General features: G+C 33.1%; 1 protein-coding gene across 1 annotated transcript in view; it reads left to right on the plus strand.

Moving 5' to 3' along the window:
• Positions 1 to 21343, plus strand: part of Cert1 (ceramide transporter 1) — a 112024-nt gene that overhangs the window by 56260 nt on the left and 34421 nt on the right. The window contains 4 exon segments of the mRNA XM_047555712.1: positions 177 to 284; positions 1275 to 1413; positions 7404 to 7487; positions 17112 to 17269. Coding sequence (XP_047411668.1) covers positions 177 to 284; positions 1275 to 1413; positions 7404 to 7487; positions 17112 to 17269 — 489 coding nt within the window.

Raw genomic sequence — 21343 nt, forward strand, 5'->3', positions numbered from 1 at the left:
AATAAATTTCTAAATTAGATGGCACTTAGGTATTAAAAGGAATTGCTTACGTCAGTGGATTGTGTCTTGTGTGAATCCAAACTGCTCACTATTGTTATAATAACTTTGTTGATTTCTTTGTTTTCTCTTAAAATTTTTTATTTAAAATTTTTTCATGTACTTCATTTCCTTCTTAGACTGAATCAGGATATGGATCTGAATCTAGCTTGCGTCGACATGGCTCAATGGTATCACTGGTGTCTGGAGCAAGTGGCTATTCTGCAACATCCACCTCTTCATTCAAGGTTTGAGTTTATGAATGTTTTAAGTTAAGGCAGCATAACTTGACTTTAGTATTAGATGTTGTGATCCAAATTTATTTGATAGGTTTTTGAAAGAACTTTTCTACAATGCAATTTGAATTTGTTATAGAATAAATTTAAGGAGTAAAATCTTGACTCAGAACGAACATATATAAGATTTTACTTCATTTATTAATGAGCTAAGATATTAATTTAAAAATTGTTCCAAAGGAGACTCTAAAGAATACTAAAATGAATTTGATCAATACTAAAATGAAACTGATCAATATACACAGGCGGATAATCAACACCTCTTTGAAGGACAGAGTTCCTTTGCATCTTCATGGACCAGAGTCACATACATAACTTAGTTTTCTACTTAAAGAATTTTAAAATAGCTCAAATGCAATGAAAGGCAAAAACTTATACGTGATTCAGTGTCACCCTCCCATGAGGGTTTCCTAAATGACTCTCACATATACTGTACAAGTACATCCAGGAATATTTTTTCCCATTTCAAAGTCTTGTCTGTTTCTCCTCACAGTGTCTAAAAATATTAAAATGTTATGTTAGAGCTGGTCATGGTGATACACACTTGTGATCCTAGCAACTCAAGAGGCCAAGGCAGGAGGATCACAAGGTCAAAACCAGTCTCTGCAACTTAGTAACACCACAAAACAAAAAATCAAAAGGGCTGACCATGTGGTTTAGTGGTAGAGTGCCTCTGGTTTCACCCAGTACAAAAAAAAAAAATTATTAGCAAGTTGTCACACATTATTACCTTATATCCTACAGGTTTATCATTATCAAGTCACTAGATTAATCAGCTTCAAGCCTATTCCTGGAAGTATGACCTTGAACTTATAGCATTCTTTATTCATTCCTTTAGTGGTAAGGTACATATCTTAAATGGTGAAAAAGTATCATAGGACCAAGTAAAGTCCAGTTTTGTTTCACTTGAATTACAGTGCCTTCCCTTTTTGTGTCTTACAGAAAGGCCACAGTTTACGGGAGAAATTGGCTGAAATGGAAACCTTTAGAGACATTCTATGCAGACAAGTTGATACTCTCCAGAAGTACTTTGATGCCTGTGCTGATGCTGTCTCCAAGGATGAACTTCAAAGGGATAAAGGTTAATTAGGCTATTACCACTATTTTTACTTGGAGAATGAATGGATTTAAAGCCTCTTGATCTTAACGGGTAATGTCTTTAAGTAATAAAGGTGATTATAGTCACTTTTGCTGCAAACTCCCAGTGTAACAGATGCCAGCATAAATGTAACTTGAGTACATGTTCAAATTCTTTTCTGATCATCCATACCAGATACTCTTGAAGACTTTTAAGTGATACTCTTTATTCAATTAAAAAATAGTATCTGGTATCTTGATAATATGGAGCATTTTACATAATTATGTCTAATAAATTTACCCCTTGATGAGTCTTACAGGATACAAGCATATATTAAATTCTTCATATCTGGAATCAGTTGATTCCTTTCTTTTTCTATGCTCCTCTCTCCCTTTTGTTCCTCTTTGACTCTCTTTCTTTCACTGTCTTTTTTTTTTTTAATCTTTCTTCAACCCTCTTTTCTCTTTATCTTTCCTTCTGCCCTTTTTTCTCATAGAAGAAACCTTCTTCATTACATATACATTTAAAATTAGTTTTAGTGAGTGTTTGAAAAGAAAGATCGGATGGATCATTGGTTAACTTTTTTGTTGTTGTAGATGGACACAATACCTTTTTGTTCTATTTATCTATTTTTATGTGGTGCTGAGGATCAAACCCAGTGCCTCACAACATCCTAGGCAGATGCTCTACAGCTGAACTATAACCCCAGTTCTCATCATTTAACTTTAATTTGAGATTTAAAATTACTTTCCCTTTGCTTGTGCTGAAGATGTTGCTAAACTCAATGGACATGTCCTTCAATTTTTTTCTTAATTTACTGTGAAGACAAAAATAAATACTTTTTGTTGTAGTACTAACTAGCATTAAGTTTATTACTAGTATAACTAGGTCACTTGGCATGGTTTTGTTTCTTGGTCTTGCTAAAAGTATATACTCTGAATTCAAATTCTTGTATTTTTTGTTCCCTTTTTCCTCCTTTTGATTTTTTTTTTTAATAACAACATTTATCTCCTTTGTTAGCCTCTTAGCTATAACTGTTATGTTATTTTAGTGGCTACTTTAGGGTTTGCAGTTTGTATATTAATTGTATATTGTTTATAGTTTGCATATATAGCACATTCTGCCTTCAAGTAATATTATGCCCCTTTATGTATAGCATCAGAACTTTTCAATAATGTAGTTCCCTTTTTCCCCCACTATTAAGACAAAACTTGCTGAGTTTTCCAACCAGTTTCCTTTGAATTAGGAGGTTTCCCAGTCTGCCTTGTGGGAACAGGTACTCTTCTCTACCCTCACATAAGGTTTGAATACTGTTCCTTGGAATCCTTTTCAAAGGTTCTGTACCTGGCTTCTGTGGTTCCTTCATCTGCGTGTACTGTGAGTACTCTGCTGGATACTTAAAGGATACCTCCTGATGGCTAATGTTCTCTATGTAGCTTTCTCCTTTATAGTACTCTCCTTGAGAATTCTAGTTACCTTTGTTTGTTTGGACTCTCGGCTCCATCTCTTCATCTCAGGAGTCTACTGGGTTCTTCCTTGGGTTCTTGATTCTTTTTCTATAACCTGAAAACTCCCAGGTCAATGAGCTGGAGCTATCATAGAGCTCACATCTTTTGTTTCCCTTCTCTGGGGGATCACCATCATTTATTGCCTAATATCAAGGATCTTGAAAACCATTGTTTGACCAGGTGTGGTGCAACACACCTCTAATCCCAGCAGCTCAGGAGGCTGAGACAGGAGAGGTTGGAAGTTCAAGTGCCAGCTTTGGCAACTTGGTGATACCCTGTCTCAAAATAAAAAATAGAAAGGACAGGATATAGCTCAGTGGTATAGAGCAACCCTGGTACTCTCCCTCTGCCCCAGAAAAAAGAAAGAAAGGAAACCATTGTTTCACTTATATTATTCAGTTTTTTAGATTCATGCTAGAGTAAATTCAGTTGTTTTTTATTTCCTCTTGCCCCGAAGCAGAAATCATATTCCTTTATATTTGATATACATTAAGTTTTTTTTTTTTTTTTTTTAACATTTCAGGGTTTTTTTTCCTCTACAATTCTTCTTTTCTTTTTGTTTTCTTTTTAAAAAATAAGTGTACCTTTTTATCAAATTAAACATTACATATTATCTTTTTTTGTTTGCAAATAAATAGCCCTTTAAAAAAACAGGATGCATACAGAATTGAGTTTTTTGTTTATATTCAAATTATTTACACTAACAGTGTTATAATATTTAAGTGACAAAAAGTGATGATGGAAGAAGTAAAAGTTGGAATGCATGGAAAACTTGGAAGATAATTTTTAAACTGAACTCTGAATCCTTTCTGTTACATGTTTTGAAAATAGCAACAGCATAGACTAATGTTTTAGTTTGCTAGGATTACCATAACAACAAGTACCAGAGAGTAGATGACTTAAACACTGATATATTTTTTTACTATTCTGAAATTGAGGTGGTGGCAGCATTGATTTCTTCCAGGGATATTAAGGGAAAGATCTGTTCTAGGCTTCTTTGGCTGTTCTCCATGTGTTTTCACATCTGTGTTTATGTCTGTGTGTGTGTCCATATTTCCTCTTTTTATTAGGAATACCAGTCTATTGGATTAGGGTGCACCTGGTGACTTCATTTTCATTTATTTAATCTCTAAATATAGTCACATTCTGGGGTACAAGGTGTTAGGACTTTGGCATAGGAATTGAGGGGAAGAACACAATTCAGCCCATAAGAACTGGTTTCCTTACAAATAGCAATTTAAGAAATGGCTGGGGTTTTTTAAAATTTGTTCTAATTAGTTATACATGACAATAAAGAATGCATTTATGCCCTTTGATATACATAAATGTGGTATGATTTTTTTTAAAGACTGCATGCTGGGTAAAGGTGAAATAAGGACATGAACTATAGTTTATTGCTTTGAGAATTCAGAGTTGCTGACCTTAGTCTAAGGATCTCTATGGTGCGCTTTCATTAAATTACCAAAACTAAGTCATTGAGTTCAATAATTTTAGGAATTACTGTTCTTCATTTTATATTGAAATGATAATCACAAACTTTTTTATATTAAGTATTCAGTGTTTTCATATAAAATGTTTTGTCAGAATTACTAATAAGTTAGCCTGATCCTTCATCACCATCACCACCCCCCCACCCAACACACACATGTTCTTAACTCTTTAGGTCTAGATGCACTAGGGATTATAGAAGTAGAAGACATTATCTCTTACATAAATATATTGTTTCATTTCGAAAACAAGACATATATGCCACATTAAAAGTAATTGTTCTTTTGTTTCTCTTCTTTTCACTGTTAATTTAATGATTTGAAGTAAATTATTTAACATTTCTCAACTTCTGTTTCCTTGACTATCACATGGCGCTTATGCCCAGCATTTAGGATTATGAGAATAAAATATGAATATGTTAGCTCTGTGTAATAGCGAAAACTTAAGAAATAATAGCTACTGTTATTAACATGGTTAATTCAGTTGTTGCAGAGGTATGGGAACGCAGGAAGTGCAAGATCCAAAGATGATTTGATAATTGATTTGATCATGGTAAAGGAGACCATTCTGATCAGAATGGAGGATATGTATTAAGACAGTGGTTTCAAATCATGTCTTGTGTTCCTAAGAGTTCATTAAAATTGCCTCAAAGATGGACAAGGAGTGCTTTGTTAGGAAGCAAATAGGGAAGGCCACTATTTTCACCACTTAACTCTTGTTTTCATCAGTTTTATATATTGAACATTGGGCCAAAAAAAAAAAAGTTGAAAATCCCTGTTTGTTGTTATTAGGCTATTAGATTGAGACTGTTAAACCCAAGAACAGTTGGTATTCAATCTAAAACTTAATTTTCTTATTAGTAACTTGTAAAGTGTTCTACCACAGTGCTACCTTCCAGTCCAGAGTAATTGTTTAAAAATTCATTTTCTTTCTCAACCAGCCGAAGAGAGAGATGAATGTTTTGTTAAAGTGAGATGGGTCTTTGGTTATAGAGCCTTATTTAACAACTCTAAATTTGAAGTTTTATATCTGGGTTTACTTGAAGGTTTAGTTGATGGATAATCGAGCCATGTGTAGTTTGTAGGCTTGCTTGGAGATTATAAAGTTGAGGATTTGTATCATGGATAATGAAGAAAATATAGGAGTAGCTAACTATAGAGTTAAAGATATGAAAAGGAATTTTTTAAAACTCAGAGTAATACCAATGAGGCAAATGAAGTACAAACTACTTAATAGCACTTAAGAACAGTTAATTAGGATGGTATTGAATGAATGTCAGCATCTTGTCCAAAGATAAGTATTGGTTTTTTTTTTTTTAATATTGGATTGAACCCTGAGTTACTCTACCACTGATCTAAATTCCCAGCCCTTTTGATTTTTTGTTTTGAGATAGGTGTCACTGAGTTACCCATCTAGCCTCAAGCTTGTGACCTTCTTGTCTCAGCCTCCCCAGTCATTGGGATTACAGCATGTGCTACCACACCCAGTTGTGAGTACTGATTTTAAAACAACAGTGTGCTATGTTAATGGATTTCTTAGAATTAACCATACTTACAGTTGATTGAAGAGATAAAGACCCAAGTGTATGAGTTTGTTGTGATGAACCCAGCTACTATGTATAACCATAAAGCTCAAAAAAAAAAAAAATAGATTCTGGAAAAATGATTATTCTTGGGACTAAGGTATCTGCAGAAGCATCAATATGGGTAGTGAAGCCTGTTAGAATGGTGCAAATGGATCAGGTGCTGTGGTACATAACCTATAATCTCAACAACTCAGAAGACTGAGACTGAAGCTGAGGCAGGAGGACTGCAAGTTTGAGGCCAGCCTCACCAATTTAGCAAGGTTCTGAGCTACTTAGGGAGACCCAGTCTCAAAAAGTAAAAAGGGTTGGCAATGTATATAACTCAGTGGTAAAGCATCCCTGCGTTCAATCCCCGGTATTCCCCCCCCCCCAAAAAAAAGTGGGTCTGGTGGGGACCCATTTCTAAAAAAGAATGATAAAAATGGAAAAGAAAAATGTCCATTGGATATTGATGTCATCTGTGGGTAGAAATGAATGCAAGGTAAATAATAGGTTATGATTTGAAAATTTTATTTTTAAATGAATAGCAAATTTTTCAATGAAAAATGAATTAGTCCAGTAATTAGAAAATGGCAGCACAGAAAAAAAGGTATTTTAGGTGGTAATTTCTACCATTTTATCAAAGGAGGGAATAAGGTATCAAATTGAGCTTCATATTCATAAGAGAAGTACTTTGATCCTCCTTGCAGGATCAGAGTACTCCTGGGTGAAGAAATCCAGGCAGTAAGACATTAGTTTAGAATGAAGATTGCTTTGGTAGAGAGTATCTCAAAAAATAATACAGGTTGCTATTGCTGATCCAAAAACTGCTTAGTATCAGAAATACTTTGGGTTTGGGATTTTTGAAATATTTGTATGTACATAATGCTTTATCTTTAGGATAGGACTCAAGGCTATAAACAAAATCCATATATATACTTTATACACCTAATATGGATATTTTAAACAATTCTTTTTCTTTAATTGAGTAAGTTAAAAGGGATATTCACGTACACATGTATATTGGGATAAATGAAAATCGATATCACATCTTGAAGTAGTTTTATTTTGCTTGCGTATACAAAAATAGGAGATTTAAGAACTCCAAGAGACTAAGGTCCCTTCTGCATGTAAGATATCCTTTTGTAGCCCTTAGTCTCCTTCCTAGCCCCAACCTAGGTAGGAGGAGATGGGAAGACTAAATTATTAATCATCCCGTCCCCGTTGAGAATGGATACAGCTTTAAAATAATGTATTTAATGACATTCCATAGCATATTTATTGAGTATACCTTTATAAACAGTGAAAGCATAAAAGATGAATAAACTCTTATACTCACAGACTCTTAAGAGTGTAATTGATTCAGTTGAACATAAGAATAATATAATTGATTTCTTTTTAAAATCTAATATCCTTAAATGTATTTTATTTAGTGGTAGAAGATGATGAAGATGACTTCCCTACAACACGTTCTGATGGAGAATTCTTGCACAGTACCAATGGCAATAAGGAAAAATGTAAGTAATACATATTCCCACTCAACTGAATAATATATTCTTTCTAAAGTTATATAAGTCACTGTATAACAAAGAATAATTCTTAATTGAGTAATTTTTAAAAAGCAGTGAAACTCTTGGATCCAAGTTAAAATATCTAAGAAAAATCATTTAGGTAAAATACACATTTTGATGTTGTATAATAATGGCTACTCACGTCTAACTAAAGCTCATTCTAAATTCCAGATTTTAGCCCATTTACTTCATTAGTACTGACAAAATTAATTTCTAGTACTGAAGAAGTTTGTTCTTAAAGGGGAAGTATTGTTATGGAACTTAAACATTTCTTTAAAGTGTATTTTTTTTTTTTTGTTTAACAGTTCTTCATTTGATAAAGTGGTGTCAAAAAAAGAAATAAATATTATTAAAGGAAAATTATTGAAATAGCTTCATTTTCCCAGTAAAATTGCTTATATGCCCAGGAGAAGGGTTGTTTATTTCACATCCTGGCTTATTGATTGTTGCTCTGTTTATAATGGCTAACCCAGTTGGAGGAATTCAGAATTGTTGGATACTGTGAATTATAGCCAGTGCTCTTCTTTTGACATTCCTAAGAAAAAACTAAAATGGATTTCTGAAAGTCTTTAAGATACAAAAAAAAAAAGACTTGGCAGAAAAAAAAAAATCTTAACTTTGCTGAAATTATTTTTTTTTAAAGTGGAGTAGAATCTATAGTGATAGCACACTTTGAAACTTTTAAAACTGTTTCATGCATGGAAATAATTTTCTATTTTTTGAGATCATATTAGAATATGCTACTATGGATGCTAAAATCTAATGCTCCTTTCTCTCCTACCTTTTCCTTCTTTTTTTCTCTCCACGTTTCTTATTTTCATTATGATCTCTCCTTCCTTAGAGCCTACTCCTCTCCTACTCTTGCAAATTGCTAGCTTAAAATTTATTATGTTAAGTAGTTCTTTTAACTTTGGGCTAAAATGTTGAAACTTACCAAGTCATCTAAATTAATATATCTTTATGGAATTACAGGACTATTTGGTGATGGTTCTTGCAGGTACATTTTAATTTCACAATGAATAATATGCTTTAATAGAACAAGTATGTTGTTTGGATTTAGGAAATATTATTGAAAGAAGTTTTAAAACTCCCAGGCTTGATCATTCATCCCACATACACTCAGCTATCCCACCCTCATTCCCAAAACAGCACAGAATCTTATTGTCTTTAGAAATTGAACTAGAGAGTTCTAGATTAAGGAATACTTGGCCCAGCAAAAATAGGTGTATTGTATCAGTAAAGTTATGAACTAGAAATGTACATACAAACTGATTTTTGAGATCTTACTACCTCTTCTCCTCATCTCCAAGAACTGTGTTGGCCAGAATTGTATGAAAGTCCACATATAGAAGGATGTAGTACCCAACTCCCTTTTCTTAGTCATCAACTGGACATTATTTTATGACAGAGAATTAGAAGGTAACTCTAGAGAAACTGAATGGCCACAGAGGAAAGACCTATAAATAGAGATTGGGAATTTCACCATGAAAATTTCTCAACTACCAGATCACCCTTCATGGAAGCCACTAGTCAAAGCCCTGCTAATGCATACAGAGCTTCTAATACATAAATCTTAAATGTGAACATATAGCCCAAACCTTTAGACATTAGAAGAAAGACTCCAACATGATAGATATTGACCAAAACAACAAATTAGAAAAAATCAGAGCCTGGCATTGTGGCGCACACCTGTAATCCCAGTGACTCAGGAGGCTGAGGCAGAAGGATCACAAGTTCCAAGGCGGCTTCAGCAATTTAGCGAGACTCTCAGCAGCTTAGTGAGACCCTGTCTCAAAATTAAAGATAAAAAATACTGGGGATGTGGCTTAGTGTTAAAACCCTCCTGAGTTCAATCCCTACTACCAAAAAGAAAAAAGAATTCAGACAATGCAGGAAGCAAAAGAAAACCGTACTTAATGTCTTTTTAATAAGAAAACAAAGGGCATCCAGATTTGAAACTGCCTCTACAGATGCCATGATCTTGTATAAAGAAGTGTAAGGAATCCACTGATGACTACTAAAAGTATAAATGTGTTTAGCAAGTTTACAGGTTGTAAGATCAATATATAAAACATAAATTGTACTTTATATACTTAAAATGAACAATTAAGTATTCACTCATTTATAATAACATCAAAAATAATCAAATAAGCATAAGTTCAACAGAAATACACTTCTTTTGAAAATTATAGTACATTATTAAAGAAATTAAAGAAAACCTAAATAAATGGAAAGGCATCTTGTTCAGAGGTCAAAATACTTACATTGTTAAGCAGTCACTACTTCCCAAATTGATCTACAGATTTATTGCAGTCCTTAAAATGCAGTAGACTTTTTGAAGAAATTAACAGCCAATCCTAACATTCACATGGAAATGCCAAGGACCCAGAATCATCAAAACAATCTTGAAAAAAGAGCAAAATACTGTATTTCACTGCAAAATCATTACAGATTTTATGCCAAAATTTTTGACATAAAGTATGGTGTGACCATTATTTTTTTAGGAAAAAAATATGCCAGTATTACTTTAAAATCATTTTTACTAAATTGTCCTTGGGGCAAAATTAGAATGTCTGAAATACTCATATACATTAATGCTGTTTTTCACAGTTATGGGTAAAATATGGTGTGGGGATTTATAATTCCAAATTTCTTATTACAAAGAAACAGTAATCAAGACAGTGTATATTACTGGAATAAGGACAGACACATAGATCAACTGAATAGAATTGAGAGTCCAGAAATAAATCCTCACTTGTACAGTCAATTGATTTTATACAACGTGCCAAATCAGATCAGGGAGGAAAAATAATCTTTTCAACAGATGATGTCAGGGCAACTAGATATCCGTATATAAAAGAATGAAATTGAATTCCTTATCATACTAAATACAAAAAGTCTAACTTAAAATGAATCAAAGAAAAACTCTATGAAGAAATCTTCTGTAGGTTAGGCAGACTCTTCCTAGATATAATACCAAAGTGACAAAAGAATAAATAGATCAATTTACCTTTACCAAAATTAAAACTTTTGTGCTTCATAGCATACCATCAAAAAAAGTGAAGAGATAACTCACAAAATGGGAGAAATATTTACATATCATATATCTGATAAATGATTTATATCTAATATATATAAAGAACTCTTACAAATTAGTAATAGACATCTCATTTTGAAAGTGGACAGAGCACCTGAAGACATTTCTCCAAAGAAGATATGCAAGTAGCATATTACATTAAAAAAAAAGATCCTAAACATTATTAGCTATAAGGAAAATACAAATGGGATGCCATTTGTCTAGTACAGTGGCTTTAATCAGAAAGAAATACAGTAATAGGAAGTACTTGGGTCTGAATTAGCAAATTATATTTCATGCTTTTATAATTATGTCAAAATGAATCCTGATATTATATATAACTAAAAAGAAATTTTAGAAAAAGAAATACAGTGTTGAGGATGTGGAGAAATTGGAACCCTGATACACTGCTGGTAGGAATGAAAAATGGTGCAGCTGTTTTGAAAAACATTATGGCAGTTCTTCAAAAGATTAAACATTAAAGTTATTTGATATAGCAGTTCCACTGCTTGGTCTGTGCAGGAAAAATGAAAACATACATCCATATAAAAACTTGTACATCAATGTTCATAGCAGCATTATTCATAATAGCCCCAAATGGAAATAACCCAAATGTCCATCCACTGATAGTAGATTAACAAAATGTGATATATCCATACAGTGGAATATTATTCAGCCATTTAAAGGAATAAAGTCCTGATATGTGCTATATAATATGGATCAGCCTTGAAAACTTGCTAAGTAGAACTCAGTCACAAAAGACTACTTTTATATTTGTCTTCATGAAATGTCCAAAAGAGGCAAATTATAGGGGTAGAAGGTATATTAGTGGTTGCCTAGGGCAGGGGACATAGGACTTGGGGAAAGTGGTGGAAGGATTTTAGGGGGTTTTGATGAAAATGTCCTAAAATTGATTATAACTGTGAATATACTAAAAACCATTGAATTGAATGTTATAAGTGAGTTTTATGGTATTGGAATTATATCTCAATAAGGCTATATTTTAAAAGTCTAAAATGTATTAAATAAAACTCAGAACTTTGAGACTCTAAATTTAGATTAAATCAATTTAAAGTCTATTATGGTAACTTTTTGTACCTACCATGAAATTGTACCAAATATTTCTAAACCCTCATTTTTTTTTATTAAATTGCAATAAATGTTAAAGGTGGCTACCTGTATAGGGTTTTTGTATGTATTTTATTTTGAAGCTGTAATATTCAACTATATTTCTAACCATATTTTCTGACTAGTTTTCCAACTTAAGTCACTTCCTACTTTGTAAATAAGTTCCAAGAGCATTTTGTCAGAATATCAATATAAAATGGAGGTATATTGATTTATCAAATCAAAATATGCTTTTATGAATCTCACTGAGAAAAAGTTTAGTGTTAATTAAATGTACATTGCTCATTCAGTATTACTATCCTGTCTCCCCCACACCCCAGATCTATTCTGTGTGCCCATGCTTGTACATTAATTGTCTAAATAATGAATTTGGATCACAAAATCATATTTGGCCCCCTTTAAGCTCACGGCTCTTTCAGGACTAGTTTAAGCTCAGTTTTTCAACCAATTTATTTTGTTAGAATAATCGGATCTGAAGTAGGCCATGTTATGGTTTAGATATGAGGTATCCCCAAAAAGCTCATGTGTGAGACAGTGCAAAAAAGTTTAAAAGTCCAGTGATTGGGTTATGAGAGTTTTAACCTAATCAGTGTATTAATCCCCTGATAGGGATTAACTGGATGGCAACTGTAGAAAGGCAGGATGTGGCTGGAGCCTCGTGGGTCCCTGTTGGTATGCCTTTGGGTTATATATTTTGTCCTTGGTGAGAGGAGAACTCTCTATCTCTCTCTCTCTCTGCTTCCTGGTACCATGTCCTGAGCCATTTTCCTCCACCACACACTTCCACCATGGTGTTCTGCTTCACCTTGGGCCCAGAGCAGTGGAACCAGCTATCTGTGGATTGAGACCTCTGAAACCGTGAGCCCCCAAATAATCTTTCCCTCCTCTAATTGTTCTTGTCCGGTCCTTTGGTCATAGTAGTGAAAAAGCTGACTAAAACAGACCAGTAATCCCGAACCAATTGATTTTAGTCTAACCCAATATGGTTGATATCAGGGCTGTAGTCTTCAGTCATGTTTCCTCTTTGTTCTAATGGACAGGTGAAGAGAGGTTTTAACAAAGTTGCCATTCTGTATGTTCCTTTTTTTTTCTACCCTGGGTTACCTGGGGTACCAGGGTACTCTACCACTGAACTATACCCCAGCCCTTCTTATATTTTATTTTCAGATAGTCTCACTAAGTTGCTGATGCTGCCCTCAAACTTGTACTACTCCTGCCTCAGCCTCCCAAGTTGCTGGGTTTACAGGTGTGGTTGCATCTGGCTGCAATCCTCTATGTTCATAAAGACTTCTCCAGTAATCTCTTTCTACTCTGCACCATACATGATTATTTGGAATATTTCGTGGGAGGAAATTGAAAAATTCCTCATACAACTAGGAAATCCCCCATAGTTTGTCTGCAATGATGTGCAAGAGTGCACAAACCAGAGGCTTGATTCCTGGCACTCTGTTCTCTCTAGACCTGGCAGAAAAAGTTAAAAACTTTTTCATTATTACCTTAATTGCATCAGCCTCTTTACCTATTTAGAATATTATCTTATTTCATATTTTCATGTCCATTAAACCTGGGTTTACTGTTTTTACTAATTGCAATAAAAATGGATAATCTTTGCTTAAAATATGTACTGATGATTCTTTGGACATACATCCAAATTTAGAAAAAGGTAATGAAAATCATGTTTACCCTGTTACAATGAAATAGAAAAACCTTTATTGTTACATTCTATTTTCTCTCAAATAATACTTTAAAGAATAGGCTGTTGCCAGGGCTGAAAGATGATTTATTCTTTGATAAACTCTTCATATTTCATACCAAAAAAGTGTCTCTTCTGTTCTTTCTTACCAGTCCTACATGGCTACTCTTGTTTCTTTGCTATACTGTGCAAGGAACATTGATGACGCCAGCATTTGCTTGTTCCTATTCATTCTGTCAAAGCAGTCTCTAAAACTGTTACATTTTATAGATCTTCAAGTGCCACCAACTTGATTAATTGGCATTAATTATATTGTATTTTTCTGAATATCCATTGGTGGTAAGCATTGTTTAAATGGAAATAAAATGTAGCATGGTAAAAACAAATAGAGTGTAAGAGTCTTAAGGAAATGAAGGGATTCTAAATCTTTCAGCTTCTGTCAGAAAATATAATTTCTGTCAGAATTTATTTTTAGTTCTGACATGTTTATGTTATCTTATAAGTTCCTTGATTTTCTGAGTGCACAAATGTGTAAGGTCACAGTTCAACTAAAAGAACTATAGATCTGAATGATAATCTTAGGAACCTAAGTACTTATAAATCTAGACTAATAGATTATTTTTAATTTCTTCCATTTCTTCCCTTTATACACATGGTTACAAACTTTCAATGTTCTCTTACTGCCTGGTATCATTTTCCCAGAGAAAATTCAGTCAGGTCACCTTGTTTCTTGAATATGCCCCCTGCCCCCAGCCTGTCTTCGCTGGAGGCATTCAGATAAGCAAACTAGGGGCTGGGAGATAGCTCAGTCGGTAGAGTGCTTGCCTTGTAAGCACAAGGCACTGGGTTCGATCCCAGCACCCAAAAAAAAAGATAAGCAAACTAATCAAAAACTATTGAGTACTTTAGGGTTTTGCCTAAGTTTTTTCTTTGAGATTAATATAGTTGTGCATTGTAAGGTGTAAGAGACCCAGAGCACCCATATGTAGAGAAACCTATGATCAAAGCACCTGTATCTGGAGAAACCTATTGAATGGCAAATTAAAATGATGTTTTGTCTTGATGACTTTTATTTCCTAACATGAGAAATGTTTCCTTACATAAGGAAACTGTATTTTAGTGGTCTTATTGTGTAAGACCCTTATTTTCAGTTGTTTAAAAAACTTTAAAAATCTGTTACATAACCCCTGTATCATTCTGAAAAGAACTTGAGGTGGTAGTAAGTGCTGTGAAAGAGATACTTATTTTATTTCTTAGATGTTTTCAAAAGATATTTTATGATGCCTTTTCATTTTGCACTGACTCAGGTATACAAATTAACAAACATTTAGCAGTGAGAACCCATTCTTAAGTAGTTGCACACATTCTCTTACACAGATGTCTTTGAATTTCTGTTTTTGGTTTGTTTGTTTTTCTGTTTTTTTTTTTTTTTTTTTTTTGTGTGTGTGTGTGTGTGTGTGTGTGGTGCTGGGGATTGAGCCCAGGGCCTTGTGCATGCAAGGCAAACATGCTACCAACTGAGCTATGTCCCCAGCCCCATGTTTGAATTTCTAAGTTGATAATTAGTAAAAAGAATAATTTGTAATAAAAAAGCAATCTTGGTAAGAGTAATGGAAAATAAAGAAGTTATAATGATAGAAAAGGTAGCCTTATAGGGCTAGGGAGATAGCTCAGTCAGTAGAGTGCTTGCCTTGTAAGCACAAGGCCCTGGGTTCGATCCCCAGCACCCAAAAAAAAAAAAAAAAAAAACGAAAAGGTAGCCTTATAAATAACTGTTTTTTAAAAAGCTTTATTGAGTGGGCTGGGGAGATAGCTCAGTTGGTAGAGTACTTGCCTTGTAAGCACAAGGCCTTGGGTTCGATCCCCAGCACCGCAAAAAAAAAAAAAAAAGCTTTATTGAGGTATAATTAAATTTGCTTTATCCACTTTGTCTCCTTCCTTCCTTCTTTTTTTTTTTTTATACTAGAGCTTTTGAACCCAGGAGCGCTTAACCACTGAACCATATCCCAGACCTTTTTAATTTTTTATTTTGAGACAGGGTCTCACTAAGTTGCTGAGGCTGGCTTTGAACTTGTGATCATTCTACCTCAGCCTCTCTAGCCAGTGGGATTACAGACATGGGCCACCATGCCTAGCTCTCCATCCACTTTGTCATCCCTCCCCACTCCCTGTTTCCAAATAGCCACTGATCTATTTTCTGTCATTATAGATTAGTTTGCATTTTCTAGAAGTTATTGTAAGTGGATTCATATGGTATGTATTTTTTGCCTAGTTTCTTTCATTCATCATTATGTTGCATGTATCAGTAGTTGATTTCTTTTCATTGCTGAGTAGTGTTCCATTGTATAGCTATACCTCAATTTATTTATCCACTCATTTGTTGATGGACATTCGGGTTGTTTATAGTTTGGGCTATTACAAATAAAACTGCTATGAACTTTCATATATAAGCCTTTGCATGGCCATATATTTTATTTATTTCGGGTAAATACTTAGGAGTGGAATGACTGAATCACATGGTAGACTGTATGTTTAACTTTTTTAAAAAACTGCCAAACTGTTTTTCACCAGCCATTAATGAGAGTTCCAGTTTTCTACCACCCCACCAACAGTTGGTATGGTGAGTCTTTTTTTAAATTTCAAACTTTTTAAGAGATGTGCAGTAGTATCTCATTGTAGCTTTAATTTTGCATTTCCCTGGTAATGTATATCTTTTCATGTACTTATTTGCCATCTCTGTCTTTCTTGGTGAATTGTACTCACATTTTTTGCCCAGTTTTTTTTTTTTTTTTTTTTTTTTTTTTGGATTGGTTGTTTATTTACTCAACTTATTGATGTATTTTTAGGTTACTTGTTATATTCTGAATATAAGACCTTGATTACTCTATACCATACAAAGATTTTTTTCCCCAGTGACTTTTCTCATCATTTTTTAAAACAATGTCTTCAAGAGCAGAAATTTTACATTTTGATGAAGTACAGTTTATCACTGTGTCCTTTTATATATTGTACCTTTACTGTCATATCTACATTTGAGTTTTTAAAGGCAGAAGTGTCATTATTTCATTTCAAAGATTCTTTCAGAATGTTTTCTTACTAGCTATAGAATAATAAACTATTATCTCCTATATCTTGCAAGTTTTAAGATTTTTCATTTAATTCAAAGGCTAACCATGAATTAAAATTATGAAATATAAAATTATAAAACATTAACGTTATTTAATATATTCATTAGTCCTAGACTTAATTTTAATATTTTCTTTTAAATGTTATATTATTTTATAAGTGAAGTATATCTTCAGGTATTTCAAAAATCTCAGATTTTTTAAAATGTAAGGTACTTCTTACCATAATTAGGTCCCTTTCTAAGCTGTCAGAATGTTATTGTTTAAATATTACTCCTCCTACCACTTGATTCACGGGGCGCAGCACAGCAAATACATTTCAGGAAATAGAATCTTTAAAAAAAAAAGGACTTGAATGTACATACGTTGCCACAAAGCTTTATTCACAGAGTATGGATAGGATATTTTTCAATGTTGGTCAACAGGAGAAAAACTATCATTGAAAAGCCTGCTCAGATTTACTAGTTTTATAAATATTTTCTAATCTTAAATTCTGATGAGTTATTTCTTCATTTGAAAGATTTTCAGTGAATAACTTTCTTTTTCAGTATTTCCACATGTAACACCAAAAGGAATTAATGGTATAGACTTTAAAGGGGAAGCCATAACTTTTAAAGCAACCACTGCTGGAATTCTTGCTACACTTTCTCATTGTATTGAATTAATGGTAAAACGTGAGGACAGCTGGCAAAAGAGACTGGATAAGGTAAGACTAGTTTTTCCTTTCTTAAAAATCAGATTTTAGGACTGGGGTTGTAGCTCAGTGGTAGAGCGCTTGCCTGGCACTTGTGAGGCACTGGGTTTGATCCTCAGCACCACATAAAAATAAATAAATAAAAATAAAGGCATTGTGTCCATCTACAACTAAAAATATTTTTAAAAATCAGATTTTATCAAGGTTTTATATATCGATTGAACACTTAAACCAAACTGAGTTCTTAGGCAAGAGTCCATTGGGTTGATAGAAATTGCAAGTGGTACTATTCTCTGATACTTTAAGGAAATCTTAAACTCATTTTCCTAAATAAGATTCATCTGTTATTTTTTAGCTACTATAAAATACGCTCTTTTGATTGGATTTAACATAAAAAAGTTTTATAATGGTATTAGTAATACTTTGAAATAAAAGCAACAAACTATTTAGCATTACTTACTTTTAATATGTGATATGTGAAATTGTATTCAGGTTATATGAGCTAACTAAAACCCCAAATTATGCAGTTAAACATTTACTTTACATTCATAGGTGTGTATTTTTCCCAGGGTCACTGTGATATCATTAGTGTACATTATGTTGTTTGAATATTTGCCCTAGTTCCCATTTTCCCACCTTTGTTTAATAAGCAGCACTGATGATAATATTAGAATATGAACCTCTAGTTTTTAGCATAATGTATGGCTCACTGGATTTACTTAGTAGGGAAACTTCTGTTCATAGTTAACTTTAGTGAAGTAATAAAATGTTAAAGAACTGTAACATACCTTAAAAAATCTCAGTTGTAGTCCAATACTACCATTTTATAAAGAAGGAATTAATAAGCCCAGAGATTTGTCCAAAGTTGATAGGTAACAGAACTAAAGGGATTTTTCTCTGTTCTGATACATCAGCTCTGGATACCAGGCTAGACAGCAATCAGAATCTTATCATTCATCAGAAAGTTTTATTGTTTGCAGTGTTTGAAGGTCTTTCAATTTGAGCAAGACACTAAGGAAAGCAATGTCATCTGATGTAATGGCAGAATGGCCACAGGATTTGAATAGCACTATGTGTTTGAGAAGGTTCTCATGTTTTAGAAGAGAAGAGAACTGTTCAGAATTCTCAAGTACAGGTGAGAGTAAGACATATTGACTAGGGCTGGGGGTGTATCTCAGTGGTAGAGTGCTTGCTTAGCCTACATAAAGGCCCTGGGTTTGATCCCCAGCACCCAGGGGGAAAAAGATGTATTGACTAGCAGTATATCCCCCCTTATCTGCATGGTATATGTTCCAAGATCCCGAGTGGTTTCCATGAAACCATAGATCATATCAAATCCTATATATACTATGGTATTTTTGTTCTTATGCATTCAGATCTATGACAAAGTTTAATTTATAAACTAGACACAGTAAGAAATTAACAAAAATAATCAATAAAATAAAACAATTGTAACAATATAGTATAATAAAAGTTATGTGAATATGAGATCTCCCTCTCTCTCTTTCAAAATCTTATTGTACTGTACTCACCCTTTCTGTTGACCATAGATAACTGAAAATTGCAGAAAGTGAAAGTGCAGATAAGGGGGGACTACTGCATAAGCATTTCATTATCATTCTGGAGCCAAACTATTTTCAAAGTTCAATTCTATACTCAATGTGGATCAAGTTTAATTATTCAATTTAAATAATCTCTGTGCACAGAACAAATAATACATTAGAAAACAGAACAACTCCTTAAATTTATTATGTCAGTTATTCAAGAATATTATTCAACTTGTTCAGATGAACTTATTTATAACTTTTTAACAACTTTCTCTTAAGGTTTCCTCTTTCACTGAGGGGTTATATTCTTCAGTCACTTTTACTAATCACACTGCTTCAAAAGATATATATTTTTAAAAAAATATTTAAACCTTCTTGCATCATGTAATATGTCTTTTCCATGTTTTCATCATTTAAGTGTCTCATTTGCCTGCCATGTTGCATAGGGAGGTGGACTTCTTATTGCCTTCATTGTTGATAATCTTATCCTTTCTTTTTCTTTATTGAGTAGCAATACGTAGAGCAAAGGATCTGTTGGGGGGCGGGTAGCGACTATATTTGCTGCTTTTCTATGCAGCACTCTTAAAGAAGAGCCAGAAAGCATGGCAGTATTAATTGAAATCTGAAAACTACTGTATTTTGTGGTTTTCTTACAGGTCTATGCAGTGTCAAATTTTATTTACTGTTTTCAGTATAATTTTTTCTCAAGGTTGAAATAACAGGATCCCAGTTATATTTTACATGAAATGTGAGAGAGAGTGTCTGTGTATACACAGTGTATATATATATATATATATATATATATATATATACACACACATACATGTATATATATATATATTTGTTGATAAACAACTTGCTATTTAAGAACTTTCTAGTTTTCTTTATTGGATGTAGCATATACACATATTATTGAATGTATAGTCTATACACACAATAAGAAAGCCTTGAAAATTGTTAAATACAGATAGTTGTTTGTTAGTAAATATCTTTTAGGTGATCCATAGAATTCAGAAAGGAAATACACTAACAGTGTGGTTCCATTGATAATATTTCATTCAAGAAGTATTTTCATACCTGCTCTAAGATAGAAATGGGGTAATAGTGATAAGTAGGAAATAGTCCCTTAAGGAGCTTAAAATCTAAGGAGAGCAGTTAAATATGTAATGATAATAGCAACTATTTAATAGTAGAATGATTTAAATTACACTTTCATGTAGATCTATAATGTCAGTTTCAGTATTCTTTAGGCTGTGGAATATTATTATTATTTAGTGGTGATAATTTTATGGTTGCCTGTAATAAAATCCCTTCTGTAGAAGTATTCTTAATTGTTAACCAGTCATATCTAAAAATACTAGTAATTCTAAGTTAAAACAATTTTAGTTAACAGTGTTAATAAGAAAAAATCTGTTCATTGAAGATAGTTTGCTTGCATTATTAGACTCACCAGGTATGTAATTTTATGTACTTTTTTTTTACTTTCTCCTACTTCTGTTCTATTCTAATAATTAATATTATTGCTACATTGTACATTTTTGTTTGTTTTCTTTTAAACAAATTAAGGTACAGCATACATATAGTGAATATACCAAACCGAAGTGTACTACTTGATTTTTTTTTTAACATACCTTCTAAAGCTCCATAACCACACTTAGGTCAAGATATAACTTTTGTAGTATCCAATAAGAATTTTTTATGCTCCTTCCTAATCCACACCATACTGCTGCCCCAAGAGGTAACCATAGTTCTAATTTACATCATCATAGATTAGTTTTGCCTGTTCCTGACCATTGTATAAATGAAACCATACAGTATATTCTTGTGTCTAGCTTTTTTTCTCCCCTCAACATTGACTATGAGATTCCTGCATATTGTTACATTTAGTGGTAGTTTTTTTTATTCTTATATAGTATTACATTGTATGACTTCAATTTATTTATCCATTTTCCTATTGATGAACATTTAAATTGTTTCCATTTTGGGGCCACTGTGCATAAAGCCGCTCTAAGCATTCTCATACATATCTTTTGGTAAATACACATGCTCATTTCTCTTGGGCATATTCTTGGGAGTGCACTTGTTGGTTTATTGGGCATGTGTATAGCTTTAGTGATACTGGCTGTTTTCTAATGTGGCTCTATTAATTTTGTGTTCCTACCAGTAAGATGAGAATTCTAGTTGCTTTTCACTTCTAACACAGTTTAGTATTTTTAGGGGTATATTCGTGTATTGTTATTGTTGCTGTTGTTTTTAATTTTAGCCTTCTTTGGATTGGTTCCATTTCTTTTGAGTACATAGCAATTGATTAATGAAATTTTGGGGTCTGATGAACCTGATTATTGATTTATACTAGCCTAGGTTCAGGCTTGGTATTTAGAAGTCATTAACAGCATGTGAATTCTGTGTGGACTTTAACTTAGCCATTAAGTACTTGTGAGGGAATAAAAGCTTTGGGGTTTTTGTTGTTGTTGTTGTTTTTTAAATAAGCTTGCTAGACTTAAGTACTGTATTAGATTTAAGCACATGTACCCCATTG

The sequence above is a fragment of the Sciurus carolinensis genome, chromosome 6 (genome assembly GCF_902686445.1).
Source record: "Sciurus carolinensis chromosome 6, mSciCar1.2, whole genome shotgun sequence".
Lineage (NCBI taxonomy): Eukaryota > Metazoa > Chordata > Mammalia > Rodentia > Sciuridae > Sciurus > Sciurus carolinensis.